We start from the raw sequence: 25,133 nt of genomic DNA on the forward strand, positions 1-25,133 counted from the left end.
CTCACTTTAACCACTAGGCCTTGCCGCTGCTCCCAGATGCAGCCACGAGCCCCGTGCACTGGGCTGGGTGGTTGGCAGAGCGGGAGGCCAGGCAGCACCAGCAGGGATGGGTGCACTGTGACTGGGGGAAATGAGGGGTTTCAAAGCTCCCCCACCCCAAGATGTACTAAAGAGGGTGGGGCAGGGGGCTCTCGCTGTGCCGTTCCAGTGGGGTGGCCTGGTGCGGTTCCTGACCTCTGACCCTTGCTAATGGAGAGGGGGGTGACTGAAGAGGAACAGCTTGGCCGACCCCGCTGTGACGAAGTGGAACTTTTCATAATATTTTGTGGGACTTGTGTGTGGGCCTCAGTTTCCCCGATGCCCTGCCTGGGTAACTAGGTGTGTGGTGGGGTGTTGGCAGAAAGAACCCCGAGATGGTTCCCAGGTGGAGGTGACACCTAGCTGGCTTGGGCCTGGCCCAGACAGTGGCCCGGCCACTGGGGACCTAGCAAGTGAGGCCCATGGCCCTCTGCCGGACTCCAGCCAGTTCTGGCTCCCCTCCCAGAACGTCCAGGACGCCCCTGTGCAGCCAGCTGGGAAATCCCACGGCCTCCACCCAGAGTGCTTACAAACCCCAGCCCTACCAAAACAACCCACCCCGTTGCACGCCCACTTCAGCCCCTGGGGAAGAGATCGAACCCCCGGGCAGCCACACCCTCAGCGCATGACCGGAAGGTGCCCGGGGAGCAGCATGAGGAGGGTGGGCTGAGAACGACACGGCCCAGAACAGGACGAGTCTGCTCCTGTCTGCGGGCGCCTAGCTCCGGAGCTCCCGGGCTCACCCCCCATGGGCAGCTCGTGGGGAGGCATTGGCCCATTCACCCGAGCGATTGCCCCAGCCCTTTGCGCCACGGTTCTGCCCTGGCTGAGCCACTTGCCAGGCTGCGCCATTGTCCAAACACTGGTCAACACCAGTCTATGGTGCTGGGTCCTAAAGGCCACGGACTGAACCGCCACTCGCCGGAACCCCGGGCACCCCGGCGGGAGTCGGGGGGCTTAGGAACACAGGCCAGGGCATGTTTGCCGGCGGCCCTGACTCCCACTCCTGGCTGGGAGTCACAGCCAGCCTCCTTGCCCAATTCCTTGGGTGCCATTGCAATGCCCGCTCCACGTGCCGCCTGGCGCCCTGATTCGGGCACAGGGCACCGACCCCCTTCCCTTGAGAGAGGCACCAGCCCCGGCCGTCGCTGGGGTCCCATCACTAGCACTTGGCTGTGAGGGAAGAGGTTGAAGGATGGGTCCGGAGGCCTCAGCTCCAGCCCCAGCTCTGCCCCTGGCTGGCGGTGACCTGCCCCCAGGCTGTGATTCAGTCCCGCCCCCACCCCGCTGACCTAAGACTCTAAGACTTCCCAGAGAGGTTCCGGGTTCTTGGGCGGGGAGGCATGGCAGAGCGAGACCATGGCCCATGAGGGCAAGGGGAGGAAGCTGGTGCCTTTGCCTGAGGGTTCAATGGAAGCCACAAAGCCAGGACTCTGCACCAGGAGGTTACATGGTGCAGCAGAGGGGGAGCAGGCCGGGCAGCCGCTCAATCCAGGAGCCCCAGGACTGCTCGGACTGGACAGGTCAGCCCTGCTATGGACTGGCCACCCTGGTCCCCTTCTCTGGCTTAACCCAGGGGCTGTGAGCAGAGGAAGGAAAAGCTGTGCCCTTCCCAGGACCCCTTGGCGTGTCCAGCAAGCGCAGCCCCGGAAAGCAAACCACAAGCAAAGGAAATTGCAGAAGAGGGTGATGTTGGCACTAGAAGCCCCGGCTAGGGAAGCTGGTGACTTCCTGCTGCAGCCATGGGTGGCTCATCTAGCCCGCTGGCGAGGAGCGCCGGGAGGCACTGAGCTGAGCCCACCACGTGGCACGCGGGTGAGATGGCTCTCACCCCATCAGAGCCCACCCAGCCACACCCTGCTCTGGCACAGCCCCGCCCGGCCCCCCAAGGCTCCACCAGCCCAGCCACGCTCCCCTCAGCCACACCCTGCTCTGCCACAGCCCCACCTGCCCCATCACGGCCCCGCCCACCCCGCCATGTGCCCCATGGCCCCACCCTCCAGCCACATGCCCCTTGGTCCCGCTGGCTCCACCACGGTCCCACGCACCCCACCCCAGCCACACTGCCTGCTCCTCTCCCCACATCTCCAGCTCTGCACTGCCTTCCCCTTTGCCGTTCAGTTTGAAATGTTCCATCGACCCCCCCATGTGAGAGCCCCATTCCCCCCCACCCCGAGCAGCATGAGCTGTTCTGTTAGCGATCATATTTCACAGGACTGGAAGGGACCTCGAGAGGTCATCTACTCCAGTCCCCTGCACTCAGGCAGGACGAAGTATTGTCTAGACCATCCTTGATAGGTGTTTGTCCAGCCTGCTCTTAACAATCCCCAATGACGGGGATTCCACAACCTCTCTAGGCAATTTATTCCAATGCTTAACCACCCTGACAGAAAGTTTTTCCTAATGTCCCTTGCTGCAATTTAAGCCCATTGCTTCTTGTCCTATCCTCAGAGGTTCATGAGAACAATTTACCTCCCTCCTCCTTATAACCTTTTACATACTTGAAAACTGGTATCCTGTCCCCTCTCAGTCTTCTCTTCTCCAGAAGATACAAACCCAATGTTTTCAGTCTTCCCTCATAGGTCATGTTTTCTAGACCTTTAATCATTTTTGTTGCTCTGTTCTAGACTTTCTCCAGTGTGTCCCCATCTTTCCTGAAATGTGGCACCCAGAACTGGACACTGTGACAAGATAACCAATGTTAGTCTGGGCAATCCTGCGCTTTTCTTGGCAGAGAGCTAAGATGCCACCCCTTGCCCCTGTTCTTGGGCCATCAATGGCCTCGCTAGTGGCCCAGGAAGGTGGTAAAGGAGGGAAACAGGGGAGGGGTCTGGGTTTGCGCCTCTCTCTGAGAGGCAGCCCCTCTCAACCCCTGCAGGTTCTTACCCTCTTCCCCCTTGGGTGGGGTACCTGCAGTCCTTAGATGCTGGGGCAGGGTCTCCCTTGCTTCAGTTCTTTGATATTTTTTTTTCTCCCCCCCTCCAAGTCTCACAGCACACATCCAAGCTCAAGTTCTCCTCCCCTGCCTGCCTGGAGCAGGGGGTTTTATTAAGTTCCTAACAGGGCCTTAATTGACTGCAGGTGCTCCAATTAACCTGCAGCCACCTTCCCTAGTCTACAGGGAAGCACACCTTAATTAGCCTTCCCCTCTAGCACTCTCCCACTGCTCCCTGGCTCTCCTGTATTGTAATGTAATACTCTAGTTTAGGTCTAATCGGAGCAGAGCGGAGATTACTTCTTGGGTCTTGCTTACAACACTCCTGCTAATACAGCCCAGAATGATGTTTGGGTTTTTTACACTGTTGACTCATATTTAGCTTGTGGTCTACCATGACCCTCAGATCCCTTTCCGCAGTGCTCCTTCCTAGGCAGTCAGTTCCCATTTTGTGTTTGTGCAACTGATTGTTCCTTCCTAAGTGGTGTACTTGGTATTTGTCCTTATTGAGCAATGGGGCGTTGTCAGCCCCAGACACTGGGCCACAGGCAGCCCGGGGAAAGGAGGGGGCTGGTGCAGCGGGGCCCCAAGCCTGTAGCATATACAGGGGCCAAGGGATAAGTGTATTTGTGCAGCTGCTACCCCACTCGCCCCAGCCTGGGCCATGGAGCAGAGCTCTGCAGTGCCTGGGGCAGGGCCCCCATCCAGCCGAGCTGGGGCACTGGGGAGGCGCAGGGCTGGTCTGGCTGGATCAGCAGCCTTAGTGCCAGACGCTGCGTGGGAAAAGCCAGCTCAGGCTTTGGGGCCATTGCATCAGGGGCTGGGCCTGTCAGCGCTGGGAAGGGAGCCTAAACTTCGCATCTGCGTCTCAGCCAAGCCAGGCCGCCCGGCTGGGGATTTCCCACTGCTTCCTGCTTACCCCTCCACCTGCATCCCAGAGGACAACCCTCCCCGCCTGTCGTGGCCACACCGCCTCGCTGGGCGTTAGGAAAGGAGGCAGCTGGCTGGCTGGTGGAGGTCTTTGGTCTAATCACATGGGCTGGGACTTGTTAGCCACCCTCCCACCCCCTGATCATTATGCCCCTGGGTGATGAGAAAATAGCACAGAAATGCTCTCTCTTCCAGGTCCCTTCCTGACACACACGCCCTGGCCTGCAGTCCCATTGTAGAGGCCAGCGTTTTGCGTTTCCAACTCTGGCTCTCCCAGCCACATCCGCCCGGCTAGCCACCCACCCAGGGGGAGGAATCCCTTCAGCACTGGAAGGGAAAGGGCTGGACTGATGAGCCACAGAGGGAACCAGCCTCCAGCTTCCCCAAACACCCGCTCGAGCAGATGGGCTGGCTTGAGGGGGTGGGGCTGGAACACACGCCTGGCTGATGGCCCCCACATGCAATGAGCTGGGTGGGTCTCAGACCAGTCCCACCAGGCAGGTACCCCCATCACTGACGGGCAGTGGCTGGCCCCCTGGGTGGCAGAGAGACGCTGAGAGGGACTGGCCCCCTCACCTCTCCGGCTCAGACACGGGGCTGCTTGCATGGATCAAGAGAGGCTCCGGGGCTACCGAGCTGGCTCCTTTTCCCGACACAGAGAGTTAAAGGGAAATCTCTGTGGGATGCAGGAGAGCCCCGCGACACACACACAGAGGCCGGGGTCACCGCCAGGACAATGCCGCATTCGTACACCCCTTGTGTCCGCCGTGCCGTGCAGGGGCGGGGAGGGTGGCCGCTGGTGAATTCAAGGCTGAACAAAGTGTGCTGAGAGCACACCAGGCCCCCGCCGGAGTTCACCTAGGGCACGAATGCCTGTTCCCACCCCGGGAGTGCTGGGACAGCCCCAGCGGGTGGATGGCGCCCTGCCCTGTCAGCACTGGGCGAGGTGCCTAGCTCCTGTGCGTGGGCCTCAGAGCTCGCAGGCGAGGCTGCTGGCTGTGTAAGAACGCTGCTGCGCGCCGGGCTGACGCCACACCCTCAGGTAGGTGTCAGCGTGGCAAGGATGTGGAAAGTGAGAGCGCGCCGGCTGCCAGAGGAGCAGCATTGCCGCAGAGCCCCTGGCTGGAAGGTCACCTTTGCTGTTGCATCAACTCCAGGGCCACCCACAGCTTCCTGGTTCTCACTCTGCTGCATGCCAGAGTTACAGACAACTTCACAGTGACAGCAACAGTGACTCAGAGCCAGCTCCCAAAGCAGCAGCCCCTGCTCCTGGAGCAAAGGGAGACTCCCCATTAGTGGAGAGCGGTACAGGGCCTATGACAGAGAGTAGAGCAGGTCTGATTCCAGCCTGCAGGGGGCGTTAGTGCACAGACACACAGTCCAGTTCTTTCCAGTGCTGGCAAACTTTCCCCTCCCCCTGGGAGGTGAGGGGCCTTAGCCATGCACCCCAGGCCTGGGCCAACAAAACTCACGGAGCCAAGATGCGACAACCTCCCGGCCAGGGGCTCGGGAGCAGGTCAGCAGAGGCGGCTGCTGTCCTATTGGCCCCGGGGGGAGGAAAGCAAGCCCAGCTTTTCCCAGCCACAGGCCGTGCAGAGGCAAACCTGGACTCAAAGCAAGCAGCCAGCCTTGTGCCTGGGGGCTGGCAGACGGGCCCCTCGTCAAACCCAGCATGCCCGCAGCGCGTGCCAGGTGCTGTCACGGAGTCCCCGGGCGATGCTCTGGAACTGCTCCCCATGAAGCCAGGCAGGACTCTGGGGAAGTCTCCTCTCCGGGAGCAGCCTGTCTGCAGGACACACAGCTCACCCGGCTTCCACCTTCCTGGGTCTGACCTAGGAGCATTCAGCATCCTCTCTGCCCCTCCGTGCGCTTCCCACAGCGAGTCCGCCCAGGCGGGGTCCTGGGGAAGCCAGAGGGTCCTGCCCCCCAACTCCGCAGTCAGACGGGACTCTCAGCCAGCCAGTAAAACAGAAGGTTTATTAGACGACAGGAACATGGTCTAAAATAGAGCCTTCAGGTGCAGAGAACGGGACCCCTCAGCTGGGTCCATTTTGGGGGGCAGTGAGCCAGAGAACCACGTCTGCCCTTCACTCCATGTCCCGGCCAGCCCCAAACTGAAACTCTCTCCAGCCCCTCCTCCTCTGGGCTTTGTCCCTTTCCCGGGGCCAGGAGGGCACCTGATTCCTTTGTTCTCCAACCCTTTAGCTCTCACCTTGCGGGGGGGGAAGGGCCCAGGCCATCAATTGCCAGGAAACAGGATCTCGGCCATTCTCTGTGTCCAGACCCCTGCACACACCTGCCCTCTAGGGCTCTGCAATGATCATACACCCTTACCCTACCACCTAGATACTTAAGAACTGCCTAGGGGAAACTGAGGCACCCCCACAATATTCAGAGGAAACATTAAGAACAGTCCCACTTCGTCACAGGTGCCCCGTGCTCCCACCTTTCTGCCAGGCCCATCTGCAGCAGGGCCATTCACTGGCATCTTCCTAGCTGGGTGCCGGGCACCAGCAGGGCAGGGCTGGCCGCAGACACCCTGATCCGTGGCTCCGCAGGGTGACCCAGTGACCACCCCCCCCGGAACCAAACCCCAGAACACAGAGAAAGGTGCCAGGGACAGAGAGAACTGGACTCGGCAGTGCTGCGGAGAACATCCCGCCGGCTCCGAGGTGCTGCCAGGCCCCTGCGGGGCACGGACCGATTCCCGTTATCAGCAGAGCCCGCATCCAGCCGCAGGCAGCGCATGGACAGGGCCCCCCAGCAGCACCCCGCCCGCTGCGCCACGGCACTCAGGAGAGCCAGGTGCTGGCAGCACACAGGACAGGCAGGTCAGCCGGGACCCAGCTCTGCCGGTGCCTCTCACTCCCGACCCGCAGCCCCTGCTACCCCAGCCCTGGGCTCCCCACCCCATCCCTCACTCCTAACCCCGCAGCCCCTGCTACCCCAGCCCTGGGCTCCCCCCCCGTCCCTCACTCCCAACCCCGCAGCCCCTGCTACCCCAGCCCTGGGCTCCCTGCCCCATGCCCCTCATTCCCGACCCGCAGCCCCTGCTACCCCAGCCCTGGGCTCCCCCCCCCGTCCCTCACTCCCAACCCCGCAGCCCCTGCTACCCCAGCCCTGGGCTCCCTGCCCCATGCCCCTCATTCCCGACCCGCAGCCCCTGCTACCCCAGCCCTGGGCTCCCCCCCCGTTCCTCACTCCCAACCCCGCAGCCCCTGCTACCCCAGCCTTGGGCTCTCCCGCCTCTGTGCCCCTCACTCCCAACCCACAGCCCCTGTTACCCCAGGCCTGGGCTCCCCGCCCCATGCCCCTCACTCCCAACTCCGCAGCCCCTGCTACCCCGGCCCTGGGCTCCCCCCGTCCCTCACTCCCGACCCGCAGCCCCTGCTACCCCAGCCCTGGGCTCCCCCCCCGTCCCTCACTCCCAACCCCGCAGCCCCTGCTACCCCAGCCCTGGGCTCCCCCCCAGCTCTGCCACTGCCCTTCAATCCTGACCCGCTGCCCTGGGCTTCCCCCCCACACACACACACAGCTCCTCCAAGGCCCCTCAATCCCACACTACCCCTCTTACTCCAGCCCTGGCCCTCTCCCAAGCAGGGGCCACCTGCCATGACAAACTGCGCCCCTGCAGAGGCTGGGTCGGGCGGCACCCGCATTGGCAGGCAGCCTGTCGGTGACTTGTCTGCCTTTGCCAATCAACCGGCGAGGCCTGCGAGCCTTTCCCAGAGGGCGGCTGCAGCTGTAAGGGAGCCCCGGAGGCTTCTGGGGGGGGCCTGACCTGGGGCAGAGGAAACGGGATTAACTGTCACCTGAGCATCGGCAAACAGGCCTCTTCTCTCAGCGCTTTCCCATGAGCCAGGGCCCGGGGCCAGCTGGCAGGTCGCCACCGCCCCATCCCACAGCCCGGAGGTAACACCAGGAGGTGTCAACAGTATCACAGCAGGCTGCCGACTGCAGCTGCTTCCCACCATCCAGAGCAACAGGAAAACCCTAATCCTCTTTCCAGCTGGGCCACAGCAACACCCCCCCCCCAATTCCCGGCCCCACTGGCTGCCATGTGCCAGGCCATTTCTCCTGGAGTGGGGACAGGAGGCATTTTCTCAGCTGCGTCTCTCAGACCCACCCCCCCACAGCCAGGGGGACGGGACTGTCCATCCCATCAGAGTACCCGACTCTCCATCCCCGCCCATCACCCAGTGCCCCCGGCCTCTCCAGGCAAAACCGGGCTCGGGAGGCACCGTGGAGAGCCGGGGCGCTGGACTTGCACCCAGTTTTAACGTTAGCTGCCTGCTCTGACCCCAGAGCCCTGGAGACCAGGCAGCGTCGATCCCACCCCCGAGCGCGGGACCCCTTGGCCACATCTCCAACGGGGCGTCGCTGCTTTGGCAGGGCGGAGGGAGCAGGCTGTGCGGGGGCTGGCAGAGGGGATTTTAACTTGGGCAAGCCCCAGGTTCGCCACAACCGACCGACGCTCAGGGGGCTGGAGCATCGCGCCTCATGTCCCATGAAGCGGATGGAAGCAGGCGCAGGGGTGTGGGGGGCGTGGTGGAGACTGCCCCCAGCGGATTGTGCTCTGCCGTTCGCTGCCTGCACTGCAGCCCAGACCACAGGCCCCACGGAAGAGCTACCGCACCTCCGCTGAGCCCGCACGTGTCTGGGCACAAGGGTCTGCAGCTGGGGGCAGGAGCGAATTCCCCCAGGAGTGACGCAGTGCGTCGCCAGGCAGGAGGAGGGTCACAGCGTGAACTGGAACAAGCATCAAGCGCTGGCTATTGTCAGACCAGGCACTGGATCAGAGCGCACTGGTCTGGACTGGGATGAGCCTGGATCCCAGCCTAGATGGGCCGTTGGGCTGAACTGAGCCACGATCCTGGACTAGCCAGAGATCTCCTGGCCAGCAGGGACTGCTCTGAGCATCTGGTCTGAGCTTCCCCGGAGAACGTCACCTAGGGAAGCCAGCAGCGCGCCCGGTTTCTGCTGGCTGAGCTGGCCTGGTGTTTAGTGGGAGACTCCCCGGGATGGAGAATGCACCACTCCCCTTTGATGGCAGATGGCGGCCCCCTGTCTGCCTTGATCTTCACCCTGGGTGCGCTTTAACCCGCCAGGGGGCTGCTTCTCGCCTGGCCTGCAGCACGTGGGGGTGGAAATGCCGCGCGCCCGGGAGAACTATCAGCCACAGGAACCACTTCCCAGCGAGCGAGTTCAGCAAACGTCTCGCTAACCGACAACGAGCAACAGCGTAGGGCGCGAGCCAGCCAGGCAGGGCTGGTCCCACCAGAGACAGCTCCAGGGCTGCGTCCCGCGCTGGGGGACATGGAAATGCAGGGGCCAAACCTGCTGCTGCAGACACGAGGCCAAATTGGTGCCCAGAATAATGAGGGGATGGGCTGTCCCCTGCGGGGGACATGTTGGCACAGCAAAGGGAAGAGCAGCACAGGCTGGCTGAAGGACGAGATGGGGAAGGAGCAAACATCACGATGCTGGCTGGCCCCGCCTGGGACCCCGGCCTTCGCCAGGCTGATCCTGACGGGGGTTCTGGGGCCAGGCCAGGGAGAGCGAGAGCCAACCGCCCGCGCCACCTCCGCTGTCTGACCCCAAATATCACCCAGGATGTGAGACTTTGTCATCCTCCCCCACCCGGCGTGAGCTCTTCCTTCCCCCGCCGACTGCTCTCCTTTGCCTTCCGTCTAACCAGAGTCAGGCTGAGCCAGCCAGGACGGTGTACGGCTGGGAGCCTGTGACAAAGAAAGAGGCTGCTAAATGCAATGCCCTAAATGGTATGAGTTAGCCAGGCCTCGGAGGGGCTCGTAAAACCCTGCCCTGCCCTCTAAAGTGCTTGCAACCCCTCCCGGCTTGGGGTCATCCCCCCACTGCTCCATCCTCCTTCTAAACAGTCTGTGACTTCCAGCAGGGCGCGGCTTTTCCCCTCACTTCCCTGCTCTGCGCTTTCCCTGCCGTTTGCTTTATCCTTCACGGGCAGCCGCCCCCAGGCACCCGAGCCCGCTCCGGGAAGGAAGCAGAGCTGCTTGGCTGCATGTCCGTGTCCCTGCATTGCTCCCAGTTAATGGAGAGTTGCTCCCAGTGCCAGCGGCAGGGCCTGAGCTCGAGCCCTCCTGTGGCTGTGAGTCCCCCAGGCGCGCAGCACCATCACCGCCCCGGCAGGCGACCGCAGCTGTGTCACAAACAGCCTCTGCTTTTTGTTTTGGCTTCCTGCTTTCTGGGAACTTCACAAATAAATCACTGCCCCCGGCCCCTCCCCCGCAGGGTGGGCTGCATCGTTGGAACCGACAGCGGGGCCGAGAGGAGCCTGGCTCTGGATTCCATGTGCCAGCTGCTCACCGAGACCATGGGTGCGGCCTTCTACCGCCCGCCACCAGTAACTACCCCGCCCCCGAACTCACCCTGCGGGCAGGTGGGGGAGGGAAGGATGGTCGTGGGGAAGAGTCGGTTGCTAGGGCTCAGAAGCCCAGGATTCTGTTCTGAGCTCTGGCAGACTTCGGCCAGGCCCCTTCCCCACTCCCTGCCTCAGTTTCTCCAACAGGGCAAGCAGACAATGGCACTCGCCCATCCGGCGGGAGGGAGGGAGGCTTAGGGGGTCTACACGCTGAGTTTTATCAGCATCACCACCAAGGCAGCCGGCGGGGGCGGGTTTCAGCTCGAACGTGCAGATGCAGATACGGGGGGAGGAGGCGTTTTACGCCAGTACCGATTATCTGGCTTCACCAGACGAGCAGGAGCTAAGCTGGCCTGCGTGCTTTTATCCCAGTCAAAGCACCAAAGTGGGCCAGGGCGGGAGCCGGCTGCCTGTGAAGCACCTGGAGATGTGGGCATGGGAAGGCCTAGAAAATGGCCAGGCGTGGAGTATTCGGGTGGGAGCGAGGTGCAGGCTGGACAGACCCCCCAGCACCATTCAGAGATGCCAGCCAGGTGGCCAGGAACGCCAGGGGCAGGGGGCCACCCGAGGGCATCGCCCGTCCATGTGCTGCCAGGGTGGCAGGCGACTGAGGAGCCGGGCCCGATTCCTCACTGACACAGAAGTTAATGGGAGTTCAGGGCCTTTGAGGATCGGGGCCCCGCCTTGAGCACCTCCAGGAGGCCCCTCAGCATCTCCAGAGCCTGCGCTGCTCTAGAGCAGAGTTTGTCACATCACCGCCCGCCCCCACGCTGGGATGGTGCAAAACTCCGCTCCCCCCAACCCCGCCCCCCCCCCGCTCAGCGGAGCACACCTCGGCCCAGGAGCAGGGAGAAGAAGGAAACTTCGGGGAGCGCAGACCCCCCCACACTTCGCCAGCAGGGATGGGCGCTCGCAGGCTGGCTACGCCCGAGCTCTGCCCCACGCCAGCTGGCACACAGAGCATTCAGTACATCCCACCCCTGCCACCAGTTATCACGGAGTCCCCGGGCGATGCTCTGGAACTGCTCCCCATGAAGCCAGGCAGGACTCTGGGGAAGTCTCCTCTCCGGGAGCAGCCTGTCTGCAGGACACACAGCTCACCCGGCTTCCACCTTCCTGGGTCTGACCTTGGAGCATTCAGCATCCTCTGCCCCTCCGTGCGCTTCCCACAGCGAGTCCGCCCAGGCGGGTCCTGGGGAAGCCAGAGGGTCCTGCCCCACAACTCCGCAGTCAGACGTGACTCTAAGCCAGCCAGTAAAACAGAGGTTTATTAGACGACAGGGACATGGTCTAAACCAGAGTTTGTAGGTGCAGAGAACAGGACCCCTCAGCTGGGTCCATTTTGGGGGGCAGTGAGCCAGACAACCACGTCAGCCCTTCACTCCATGTCCCCAGCCAGCCTCAAACTAAAACTCCCTCCAGCCCCCCTCCTCTGGGCTTTGTCCCTTTCCCGGGGCCAGGAGGGCACCAGATTGCTTCGTTCTCCAACCCTTTAGTTCTCACCTTGCAGGGGGGAAGGGCCCAGGCCACCAGTGGCCAGGAAACAGGGTGTCGGCCATTCTCTGTGTCCAGACCCCTGCCCACACCTGCCCTCTAGGGCTCTGCAACCATCATACACCCTCACCCCACCCCCTAGATACTTAAGAACTGCCTAGGGGAAACTGAGGCACCCCCTCACTATTCAGAGGAAACATTAAGAACAGTCCGGCTTCGTCCCAGGGGAGAGCAGCCCCCCCCACTGAGCCAGCAGGGACGGGCGCTTGCAGGCTGGCTACGCTCGAGCGCTGCCCCCACGCCACCTGGCTCACAGACCGTTCCCCATGGGAACATGGTGAACTTCACGCAGGGCTGGGCGGCCGCTGCCAGCCATGTATCCAGGGGGGCAGAGATTCCTTTCCGCCTGGTCTGCAGGCGGGGCTCAGCTCCGCATGCCCCGGCCCCTCCCCCCCACCACTAGGCCCTGCTGCAGGCATGTCCAGACCTGCTCTTTGTTCCTTAGCCTGCTGGCTGCTTGGCTCTGGGGCAGCAGGAACGGCATGGGAGACTGGCCCTCTGCCAGGTGGCTAGGGCTGTAAAATGCTTTACCTGGCCCCAGAGGGTGAGAGTGGTGGGGGAACGGGGTAGCCACTGGCTGGGCCTGCCCCACCACCACTCCAAGGCACCTCAAAGCCATGCAGGGATTTAGTCTCACAGCCCCCTGCTCCACCCCAGGAGGGACGTACTGGGGTCTCCACTTGGCACAGACAGCAAAGTGACTTGCCTAAAATCCCAGTGAGTCAGGACAGAACCATCAAAACCAGAACCCAGGCGTCCGGTTCTCTGCTCTAGACCAGCGCTTCTCAAGCTATCTGATGTGGGGGACCGGCAATTTTATTTTCCAATGTGTGCACAGACTGGCAGCTGCTGGCTCGTGGACCGGCACCGGTCTGCGGACCACCACTCTGACTAACACTGCTCTAGACCAAACTCCCCTCCCAGAGCTCGGAAAGGAACCCAGGCGTCCTGGCACCCAGTCTGCCAGTCAACCCACTTTGGGGCCTAGCGCAGTGAGATTGCACAATCCCTGCTCGCAGCCCATGTGCACAGAGCTGTGTCTGTCTGTCAGGGCTCTCCTAACACTGCATTCAGAGCTGTGAGCGTGCATGGCCCTGTACAGACAGGAGATTGGGCTGCGTAGGATGCCAGGCGGAGAGGCCGGGAACAGGAGGGCGGCAGGGTGAGGAGCTATGGCTGGCAGGGACAAGGAGCCCAGGGAGGACCCAGGGGTTCCCAGCTTTTTCTGCACTGTGACCCCAGGTTTGAGAGGCCACCCCCCATGTGGCTATTAAGGGGGTGGTGCCCTGAGCCCAGGTTGAGAACCCCGATGGAGACATGCTGGCCTGCGGGGGGCAGCCCTTAGACAAGCCAGACAGGGAGCTCTCACCACAGCCCAGGAGACGGGGGGGCTGCTTACCCCAGTCAGGGGAAGAAGGGGGGGAATGGGGAAGCTGTTACCACAGCCAAAGGGAGGAGTGGGGCTGTGGGGGGTGTTGAAGGGGTAGCTACCCCAGCCAGGGGGAAGAGGGGGGGCTGTGGAGGTGTTGAGGGAGAGTTACCCCAGCCAGGGGAGAAGGAGGGAATTGGAGAGCTGTTGCCCCAGCCAGGGGGAAAAGGGGGGCTGTGGGGGTGTTGAGGGGGAGTTACCCCAGCCAGGAGGAGACGGGGGAACTGGGGGGGCTGTTACCCCAGCCAGGGGAGAAGGGAGGAATTCGAGGGCTGTTACCCCAGCCAGGGGGACAAGGGGAGCTGTTAGCTGTGCTCCCCCTAACTCGAGCTCCCCTCCCTCTCCCTCCCAGGATGCCCCTTGCTGCGTGTGCAGCAGCCAGGCCCCACGGCGCCTGCCTGTTGAGGGCAGAACCGGCATCAAAGCCAAGCCGCGCCCACCCTGCCGCCACGGCCCAGCGCTGCGGCTCTTCCCCCGGGAGAAGGGAAGAATTGGGGGGCTCTTCCCCCAGCCAGGAGGAGCGGGGAGCAGCTCAATGCCTGGCCGCCTGGCGCAGCAGCAAAGCCTTGGTTGGCCTGGCCCAGGACTGCTCTGAACGAATTCTTGGATCCCCCCCGGCCCTGTTCCCCGGGCCTGAGCCCCTCTTTGTCTGTGGGACGGCAGCTGTGCACGGCTGGCCCCAGCCCAGCGCTGCGGTCATTTCCTGACACCACCCCCCGCCTCCCAGCCCACCTGCCTGGCTTTCATGAGCCCAGCTCCCAGCCGGGGGGCCGGATGGGGCAGGCACCGGGGCTGGGGGCGGGAGCAGCCAGATATTCTTAGGAGAGGAGATCAATGAAAAACGAGGCAACCTCACAATCAAAACAAAGCACGTGCCTGGGCATGCCAGCCCCACAGCTCCTCACTGCCGGCCCCACACCCCCCCAACTCCACCCCCACAGCTCCCTCACTGCTGGCCCCACACCCCCCACTCCACCCCCACAGCTCCCTCACTGCTGGCCCCACACCCCCCCCACTCCACCCCCACAGTTCCCTCACTGCCGCCCCCCCCCCCACTCCAGCCCCACAGCTCCCTCACTGCCGGCCCCACACCCCTCTCACTCCACCCCCACAGCTCCCTCACTGATAGCCCCACCCCCCCACTCCACCCCCACAGTTCCCTCACTGCCAGCCCCACCCCCCCCACTCCACCCTGCAGCTTCCTCACTGCTGGCCCCACCCCCCCCACTCCACCCCCACAGTTCCCTCACTGCCGGCCCCACCCCCCCCACTCCACCCCCACAGCTCCCTCACTGCTGGCCCCCCCACACACACTCCACCCCGCAGCTCCCTCACTGCCGGCCCCACACCCTACACTCCAGCCCTGCAGCTCCCTCACTGCCGGCCCCACAGCTCCTTCACTCCACCCCCACAGCTTCCTCACTGCCGGCCCCACACCCCCACTCCAGCCCCACAGCTCCCTCACTGTCAGCCCTACACCCCCTGCGCCGGCCCCCTGGCCTGGGCCTACCAGCCCCACGTCTCCCTCACTGCCAGCCCCGTGCCCCCCACGCCAGCCCAGCATCTCCCTCACTGCCAGCCCCGCACCTGCCTGTGCGAGCCCCGCAGCTCCCTCACTGCCAGTCCCGTGCCCCCCACACCGGCCCCATGGCTCCCAGTCCCTGGCCTGGGTCTACCAGCTCCACACCCCCTGCATCAGCCCTGCAGCTCCCCCACTGCCAGCCCCATGCCCCCTGTGCCAACCCACAGCCAACCCCGTGCCCCCTGCACCAACCCCACTGCTCCCTGGCCTGGGTCTGCCAGCCCCATGCCCCACGAGCTGGCCTTTAGCCGGTGCTTCAGGCCCAGTGTTTAGAACATACTCGTCTGGGAATTAGCACGGGTGAGACACACATATCCCCTGCACACACACACACCACCACCCCCACATTCTTCACACTCGGCTAAGAGGAAGCTTGGGCGCCCTCAGCCAGCCGTTGCTGCCCCACGCGGACGGCTCCTCCTGATCACACAGGATGGGATCAATGCAACAGCAAGGCCCCTTCTCTCCACTAAGGAAGGAGACTCTGGTCTCCCTGTCCAGCCAGGTCCTGCCCCATCCAGCTCTGCCTATGGCCAGGGAGCCACTGGCCTGTTAGTTACAGGGGCAGCCCCACATCAGTGGGCACAAGGGAAGAAAACTAGCCTTCAAAGCCCCTTCCCGCAGCTGCTTGGGCTGGAGAAGGCCTGGGAGACGAGACCTCCCCAGACCCGGGGGATGGTTCCCTCAGTATTCTGGCTGGGCTGGTTTTCAATTACCCAAGAAAGTAGCTTCCACACGTTGCCCTGCCTGCCAGCCCTCACTGCCTGGCAGCTTCCCCTCTGCCCTACGTTGGCCTGGGCTCGAAATGAAACGTTCCCTCAGCTCTCGGGCCAGCCACACAGCCATGGGCTCCCGGGGAGCAGGCCCAGGCCCCTGTGCTTTGGCTGGGCAATTCCTTACCACTGCCCGGGACTGGCTTGGTCACTTTCCACCCCAGGTGGGTCCAACACCCCACACTGGTCCTGGCTAATGCAGGGTAAGTCACGGGGAAATCTCCGGACCCTTGGGAGGCCCCCGCAGAAACCGCAGCTCCCAGAACACAACACACAGCCTCCAGCCCGTCCTGCAGCGATGCCGGCGTGGCTCAAGGTGGAGCACAGCATCCTGGGAATTACACTCTCCATTGTAATTCCCGTTCTCATCTGCTCTATTTATGTGCCCATCCCATGTGGCCGTTGGGCTGTTGGCAAGCTTCCAGCCTGGCTTTGGTTGGCCCTGCAGAAGACACTTTGCTGGGCTCCTCCGTCCCAAGCCCAACCGCTACGAGACGCAGCTGCAGTACGGGCCGTAGAAGAGCCCTGACGGCAGGTTCCCCTGACACGGTGGCTGGGAGAACGAGCAGCAGGTGTGGGTTCCCTCGCTGACCAGCATCGCCAGCCAGGAGAGCTCCGGGAAAGGAGAGGCACTAGTCTGAAGCGGAAAGGACACGTGCAGAGAGCGCTAGTGACACGTGCTCCCTGGGCAGGTTATGGGAAAGCAGTGCGGGCCTCTGCGGGAAGGAAGGGGTGAATTCCCTGCTGCTGACACCACCCGCGCCCGGAGAGGGATTCCTGAAAAACTGAAAGTGCCTTGAGATCCAAATGGCATGCAGGTGTGGAAAGAGCCAGGAGCAGTTAGCCAGAGGCTACTGGCTTCATCCCAGCACCTCTCTGAATCACACCATGCAGGCATGAGGAAGACCCATGAGATCACCATGCCCAGGCCCTGCTGCCATGTGCAGAACGGGCGTGGGAATCTGCATCACACCACATCCCGGGGAAGCTGTTCCACCGCCACGGGGAACCCTGCCGCCAGGACGTTCAGCCTGATATTCAGCCTAAATGTTCCCCCTTTCTAAATCTCGTCCTACTGCTCCTCATTGTGACAAAGTGGGACTGTTCTTAATGTTTCCTCTGAATACAGTAGGGGTGCCTCAGTTTCCCCTAGGCATTTCATAAGTCTCTAGGTGATGGGATAAGGGGGTGTAATGGTTGCAGAGCAAAGGGCCAGTGTACACAAATGGCCGACACTCTGTCTCCTGGCAACTGATGGCCTGGGCCCTTCCCCCTGCAAGGTGAGAGCTAAAGGGTTGGAGAACAAAGGCATCCGGTGACCTCCTGGCCCGGGAAAGGGACAAAGCCCAGAGGAGGAGGGGCTGGAGGGAGTTTCAGTTTGGGGCTGGCTGGGGACATGGAGTGAAGTGCAGACGTGGTTGTCTGGCTCACTGTCCCCCAAAATGGACTCGGCTGAGGGGTCCTGTTCTCTGTACCTACCAAGCTCTGTTTTACCGGCTTTATTTACTAGTCTAATAAACCTCTGTTTTACTGGCTGGCTTAGAGTCACGTTTGACTGCGGAGTTGGGGGGCAGGACCCGCTGGCTTTCCCAGAAGCCCAGCCTGGGTGGGCTCGCTGTGGGAAGTGCATGGAGGGGCAGAGGATGCTGAATTCTCTGAGGTCAGACCCAGGAAGGTGGAAGCTGTGTGAGCTTCCTGCCCTGAAGACGGTCTACTCCCAGAGAAAAAAAAAAAGGAGGACTTGTGGCACCTTAGAGACTAACCAATGTATTAGAGCATAAGCTTTCGTGAGCTACAGCTCACCTCATCGGATGCATACAGTGGAAAATATAGTGGGGAGATTTTATATACACAGAGAACATGAAACAATGGGTGTTACCATACAGACTGTAACAAGAGTGATCAGGAAAGGTGAGCTATTACCAGCAGGAGAGCGGGGGTTGGGGGGGGTGGGGTGGGGGACCTTTTGTAGTGATAATCAAGGTGGGCCATTTCCAGCAGTTTACAAGAACAGTAGGAGGGGAAATAAACAAAGGGGAAATAGTTTTACTTTGTGTAAGGACACATCCACGTTCAAGCCTAAGTTAATTGTATCCAGTTTGCAAATTAATTCCAATTCAGCAGTCTCTCATTGGAGTCTGTTTTTGAAGTCTTTTTTTTGTAATATTGCGACCTTTAGGTCTGTAATCGAGTGACCAAGAGATTGAAGTGTTCTCTGACTGGTTTTTGAATGTTATAATTCTTGATGTCTGATTTGTGCCCATTTATTCTTTTACGTAGAGACTGTCCAGCTGGTAATAGCTCACCTTTCCTGATCACTCTTGTTACAGTCTGTATGGTAACACCAATTGTTTCATGTTCTCTGTGTATATAAAATCTCCCCACTATATTTTCCACTGTATGCATCCGATGAAGTGAGCTGTAGCTCACGAAAGCTTATGCTTTAATAAATTTGTTAATCTTTAAGGTGCCACAAGTACTCCTTTTCTTTTTACGGATACAGACTAACACAGCTGCTACTCTGCTCCCAGAGAGGAGACTTCCCCAGACTCCTGACTGGCTTCGTAGGGAGCAGTTCCAGAGCATCGCCTGGGGACTCCGTGACAGTTGTTCCTCAAAGCATGCCTCTAAATAATTCCCCTCCGTCAGCGGTCTTGACCCGTTCAGATCAATGCAGGGTTCCTATGGCTCCCCTTCCACCCCCCTGGTCTTGTCTACACTAGAGAAGTTGACCATGCTGAGAACTGTTGTCACCTTGTAGTTTGCTCGTAATGCACACACGCCCACGCACACAGGTTCCAACCAGTTCACAAATGTGCAAAAGGGACCAGTGTGTTTTCAGGGCTAGATCCCAGGTTAGTGCCAGTGTGGCTGAAGATCCATCAAACCAGTTCAACTAGACACCCCACTGCGATCCCACAGGGCACCAGCCACCTTGGGACGTCTCCCACAATGCACTGTTTCTGGAAGCTTGGCAAGGAACTGTGGGTTAAGTACCCAGAAAGCATTGCAACTGAAATGACTTAGGAAAATACCTACGGCCTGACTACTGCGGATACACGGAACTATCAATGCTTAAACCAATTCAATACAGACTCAGCAAAGCCAAGGACTTTGTCCTTATTTAGCCAAAGAAATGAGGTTAGTTCTTTGAAGCATTCCTCAGAAACCGCTCCCAGCCCTTGATCTTTTTTATGGCTCTTCTCTGAACTCCCTCCTGTTTGTCAATATTGTCCTGGTAACAAAATAACTGAGAAGAGGACACACAATCCCAAAAGAGATTGCAGAGTCAAACAGCGCCTTCCCTCCCAGCTCCGTGACCTGCTGATTCTGTGTACTCAGCTCACAACTGGACTGGACTGGACTGGCTTTCATGCAATGTGACACTGCAACTTTCTGCCCTGGATCTCCTCCAGACATTGCGCCTTCTCTGCTTTCTCGCTGCATATCTGGTTTGAATTACTTTGCCTTAGATTTACTAGCTGGATCGTTTCTGCTCAGATTTCTAGCTCCTCTTGATCATTAACTGGCTCACAATGCCTCAGTTTAGGACCAGCTGCACTGTTTTTTCCCCTCTTCCAGGTCATTAATGAAGATATTCAATGTGAGACCAGACGACAGACCCGCGCTACCCCTGGACGTTTCCTTCCTGATTAAATACCATGCAGTGAATCCTTAGCCCTTATTTACATCCAGTCTGCAGTCCATGGAACAGTGCATACCAAAGCACATTTGTATTCGTTTCATGCGAGATTGCAAACACTTAGCTAAAATTCCAGCACACACTTCACATCCAGCATTCCCTGCGTCCACTCATTGCGTCCACCTAGCCAAACAAGCGGTCAGCTTTGCCTGATGAGGTCTGATCTGGGTAAGTACATGCTGCTTACAGCACTTGGTTCTGTTAGGTAGGAGTTGGGCGTCATTTCCCGCGTAAGATCTGTTCCATGATTTTACTGGGGGACTGAATTTCATCCCCCAAAGGGCAACTGCCTGGAGGACCCTCCTTTCCCATTCAAAGATCAGTACCACGTTGTATTAATTTATAATTTTCTAGTACCTCCCCTATTTTCCCCGACAGCTCTGTGCCTCGTTTCCCCATCTGTAAAATGGGGATAACAATACCAACGTCCTTTAGAATGTGCTTTGAGATCTACAAAGCGCGGTATAAAACCTGGGTGTTATTTTAGGAATAATTATCAGCTGTTCCAAGTGTTTGGAAGCTACCACTCTAGGATGCCTGTCACCTGGGCATGCTAAGGCGCAGAATTCCTTTCCCTGCTCTTCATAAATAGCTAGTTTCTCTTAGGCCCCTTGGCTGTCCTTCACTTGGTCTGCACCCCCCTCGCACTATAACTGCCTATTCTGGTTTGCTTCCTTCTCCTCTTCCATCCGTTTTAAACTGCAGGGTTTTGAGCAGTCAGTCCCCCATGAACCCCATATCAGCCATATCTCATACTCCTCTTTCCCAGTCTGGGATGTCCGAACCCTTGGAACTCCCCGCTGGTTTGAGTTACCCTTTCCTCCCTTCTCCCCTTGCTCGCTAGATACTTGAATTCTCCCTGAGCTCTCTTGCTGCGTTCACCAGGAACCCAAGTGGTTCATGGTTACTCTCACATCCTTGTTAGCGTCTCCCTTTTGGTGAGGAGTACAAAGGGAGGGGAAACCCTGGTGTGAGTCTCCGGATCATAAGGCCGATTCCACCCTAACTTAGGAATCTCTTTGATTGTGCATATTTGGCTGTGTGTAAACCCAGCAGAGAGATACCAGTGGTTAAAAATCCCCCATGACTGCAACTTCCCATGCTCTCAAGTCCGTTGGCAGCTGGCCTGGGAAGTTTTCGCTCTCCCCACCCCCCCCAGTCCTGGGAGTGGGCAGGAGATTCTGTCTGTCACTTCCCTTTTGTTTTTCCATTCCTCGCCCCCTCTTCCTCCTAACCCAAAGGATTTCACTAATTCGCTCAGACAAGCACAGCCCTGGCTTCCCTGCCCCAAGCCCCGTATTTCTCTCCCAGCTTCATGAGCCTTCACTTCACTCCCGGCTCTGAGAGGGACGGATCAGCCTGGGAGGGATAGATTAGCCCGTCTCAGATCCTCTCACGCTGCCTCAGACACAGCTGAGCAGGGGAAGTCTCTTGCTTCATGCAGGATCAGCCATTCGGCTGTACAAATAAGAAACCGGAGCCACTCCACAGTTAGGCCCCTGTAAATGAAAGGAGACTGCAGCAGCTCATGGCTGCACCTTGTAGGGAAGTTGGCCATTACATGGTGTGTCAGCAGGTCCCATGCGGAGAGCTCCTGCTGAGTCAAGGCAGTTTGCTGCACTTAGCCAAGTCACTATGGGTTGTCTCTTTAGCATGCCTGGAATGACCCTGACACATCCCCAGTGCATGTGGCTAGGAGGGGCCTGAGTCATCCGCAGTTTAAGGATCTTACTTAGAAAGCAAGGAACTGCCTTGGAGTGGATGACCTCATGGGGTTTTCCCACCTCGGACTGCGATGGTCCTGTGACGCCATGGCCAGGGAAAGCCAGCCGTGTCCACACACTGGAATGGAGGAAAACGGCTGAAGAACAAGTGGCTTAGCTACCCCTCCTCCCCAAGACGGGTGCCGAAGAGCTGAGATACACTCACAGGGCGAGCCACACGGGGCTGTGGATCTACACAGCTGGCAGGTGGTGACCCCATCAGCTCTGGACACAAAGGATAGTGCTGTGGGTAAGGCACTGGATGGTCAGTCAGGAGAGCTGGGTTCAACTCCTGGCTCTGCTATGGAGGACAGGCATGTCATTATCCCTCCATGCCTCAGTTTCCCAATCTGTAAAACAGGGATAATCATCCCTGCTTCATCTATATAGACTCTTCAGGTTACTGTGTGTAAATATGGTGCCCAGCAGAAGAGGGCCCTGATCTGCTTGGGCCTCCAGGTGCTACTGTCATCAAATAAATACAATAGAACTGACCAGTCAACCACACACCTCATCTGGAACCGGAAGTACACAATCAGGCAGCAGCAGAGTCAAAATAAATAAATAAAGCAAATACAGAACAGTACTTCATGAAATGTAAAGTATAAAAAAAATAAAGGAAAAGTTTAAAAAAAGATTTGACAAGCTGAGGAAACTGTTTCCTTATACTGGAAACCTACTGACCGCTATACTTACCTACATGCCTCCAGCTTTCATCCAGACCACACCACCCTATCCACTGTCTACGGCCAAGCTCTACGATACAACCGCATTTGCTCCAACCCCTCAGACAGAGACAAACACCTACAAGATCTCTATCAAGCATTCTTACATTCTTACAACTACAGAAAGAAAAGGAGTACTTGTGGCACCTTAGAGACTAACCAATTTATTTGAGCATAAGCTGTAGCTCACGAAAGCTTATACTCAAATTGGTTAGTCTCTAAGGTGCCACAAGTATGCCTTTTCTTTTTGCGAATACAGACTAACACGGCTGTTACTCTGAAACCTGTCTTACAACTACAATACCCACCTGCTGAAGCGAAGAAACAGACTGACAGAGCCAGAAGAGTTCCCAGAAGTCACCTACTCCAGGACAGGCCTAACAAAGAAAATAACAGAACGCCACTAGCCGTCACCTTCAGCCCCCAACTAAAAACTCTCCAACGCATCATCAAGGATCTACAACCTATCCTGAAGGATGACCCATCACTCTCACAGATCTTGGGAGACAGGCCAGTCCTTGCCTACAGACAGCCCCCCAACCTTAAGCAAATACTCACCAGCAACCACACACCACACAGAAACACTATCCCAGGAACCTATCCTTGCAACAAAACCTGTTGCCAACTGTGTCCACATATCTATTCAGGGGACACCATCATAGGGCCTAATCACATCAGCCACACTATCAGAGGCTCGTTCACCTGCACATCTACCAATGTGACAGATGCCATCATGTGCCAGCAATGCCCCTCTGCCATGTACCTTGGCCAAACCGGACAGTCTCTACGTAAAAGAATAAATGGACACAAATCAGACGTCAAGAATTGCAATATTCCAAAACCAGTCAGAGAACACTTCAATCTCTCTGGTCACTCGATTACAGATCTAAAAGTGGCAATTCTTCAACAAAAAAACTTCAAAAACAGACTCCAACGAGAGACTGCTGAATTGGAATTAATTTGCAAACTGGACCGGCCAGGGACGAGGAGTGAAGTGCAGACGTGGTTGTCTGGTTCACTGCCCCCCAGAATGGACTCGGCTGAGGGGTCCTGTTCTCTGTACCAACAAGCTCTGTTTTAGACCATGTTCCTGTCATCTAATAAACCTTCTGTTTTACTGGCTGGGTGAGAGGCACGTCTGACTGTGGAGTTGTGGGGCAGGACCCTCTGGCTTCCCTAGGACCCTGCCTGGGCGGACTCGCTGTGGGAAGCGCACGGAGGGGCAGAGGATGCTGAATGCTCCGAGGTCAGACCCAGGAAGGTGGAAGCTGTGTGAGCTGTGAGTCCTGAAGACGGGCTGCTCACAGAGAGGAAACTTCACCAGAGTCCTGCTCAGCTCCATAGGGAGCAGTCCCAGAGCACTGCCCGGGGATGCCGTGGCACCCCCATCCCCGAGGTGTCCATAAGGCTGAGGTTCGATGGTAACTTTTCATAACCTCTGCACTTTCTGAGCTGCCCAGAAGCGCCGACAGGCTCAGCTGAGATCACATCGGGGAACTCAGCTCAGTTTGCTGGACTGAGCACAGAGAATGAGCCTCCCATTGCCAAGTTTTCCCAGAAATAGAGTCACCCAAAATCTACTCATGCAGCCTTGGCCCTTGACTACAAACTCCCACAATGCAATGCACCCACAAGGCCAGGTATTGAGCAGCCCATTCCCATTGGCCTGGCTGCTTTCTCTGCAGTGATTCCAGACAATCTCCGGCAGGGTGGAAGCAGCTGGCAACAAACAACCCTGGTTTGCTCCCCCGAGATGTTACCTCCCTGCACCCTTAACCATCTCCAGTGAACTGCTGAAAGAAGCTACTGGTACCATTCCCCTGCACCCAGCTCCCTGAGGTGTAAGAACAAGCCTGCGACCAAGGGACACAATCACCCGCTCCTGCCCCCTCTGGGCGCTCCTGCCGGGTCCCTCATGGGGCGGTACCGGCCCAGCCCTCTGAAGGTGCAAATCCGCATTGCTGGGGTGACGTGCCCCCCTAACGTTAGCAGCCCTATGTCAATATACTCACTCCCTTCCTCCCGCCAGGGACAGAGAGGGCTAAATGTGCAGTCCCTGGCCCGCCAGACATCACCACCCATCACCTGCCGTCCCGTCCCCCTAGCACCCATGTATTTAACAAGAGGCAGCCCAGGCTGTGAGGCGAGGGCCTTACCTTCCTCAGGTCGACCAGCCCATACTCCACAGCCGAGGTGAACACCTCCAGGGCCTGCGGAGTGAAGAAACACATTGGTGAGCAAGAGAGCGCAGGTGCCATGCTGGCAGGGCCAGGGGCCTCAGGTCTGTTCTCTGCATCTGTCCTCTCCAGCCGCTCTCAGCCGGTCGCACTGGGGTTATTCTACAGCCGCCCCCCCACACACACACCCCACATGCATGGGCAAGGGACAGGCATTGGTTGGGGGGGACAGAGCGTCTTGGGGGCTCCAGCTGGGGGCCCCCACCTGACAAATGTGTTTGAAAAGAGACCGAGAGCTTTGGAAACGTTACAAAGGGAGCTGGCACCTGCAGGAAGCAGCCTGGCCTGCTCATGGGAGCTGAAGTGTTGACAAGTGCCAGGAGACACACACATTCGTAGGCTCTCCCCGACGCGCTCTCCTCCAAGCAGGCACGTGGCCCCGCCACAGCAGATCTCAGCCGCCAACGTGGCAAAGCACCAGGGCCCATTCTGACCGTTCGGCATTTCACAAAGCTGTGGGCAGCAGAGGCTCATTGCCACAGACATTCTCCCGTTGCCCAGGGGAGGCGCTAGCCCGGGGTCTGAGCAACGCTCGGGGCACTGTACCCACTCACAGCTGGCAGAACTGCTGCCAAGCGCCAGGTGGCACAGATCTGACCCTCAGGCTCTCCTGGGACGGCCTGGAGATGGGAGGCCTCTGCTCAGCCCCAGAACTGGCTTGTGGTTTTCTTGTACAACTCCCCGTCCATGTGACCCAGCTGGGATCTAGAAGGCCCCCCGTCGCATTGAAGGCAGGGCAGTTCAGTTTCCACAGTGTCACGGAGTCCCTGGGCGATGCTCTGGAACTGCTCCCCATGAAGCCAGGCAGGACTCTGGGGCAATCGCCTTTCTGTGAGCAGCCTGTCTGCGGGACACACAGCTCACCCGGCTTCCACCTTCCTGGGTCTGACCTCGGAGCATTCAGCATCCTCGGCCCCTCCGTGCGCTTCCCCCCAGCGAGTCCGCTCAGGCGGGGCTCCTGGGGAAGCCAGAGGGTCCTGCACCCCAACTTCGCAGTCAGACGTGACTCTCAGCCAGCCAGTAAAAC

At 59.1% G+C, this 25,133-nt stretch overlaps 1 protein-coding gene across 1 annotated transcript in view; it reads right to left on the reverse strand.

Annotated features, from left to right (window-relative positions):
• Positions 1–25,133, reverse strand: part of BTBD19 (BTB domain containing 19) — an 83,279-nt gene that overhangs the window by 37,927 nt on the left and 20,219 nt on the right. The window contains exon 3 of the mRNA XM_077825048.1: positions 24,026–24,079. Coding sequence (XP_077681174.1) covers positions 24,026–24,079 — 54 coding nt within the window. The remainder of the gene's footprint in view (positions 1–24,025; positions 24,080–25,133) is intronic.

The sequence above is a fragment of the Eretmochelys imbricata genome, chromosome 8, assembly GCF_965152235.1.
Source record: "Eretmochelys imbricata isolate rEreImb1 chromosome 8, rEreImb1.hap1, whole genome shotgun sequence".
NCBI classification, from domain to species: Eukaryota; Metazoa; Chordata; order Testudines; family Cheloniidae; genus Eretmochelys; species Eretmochelys imbricata.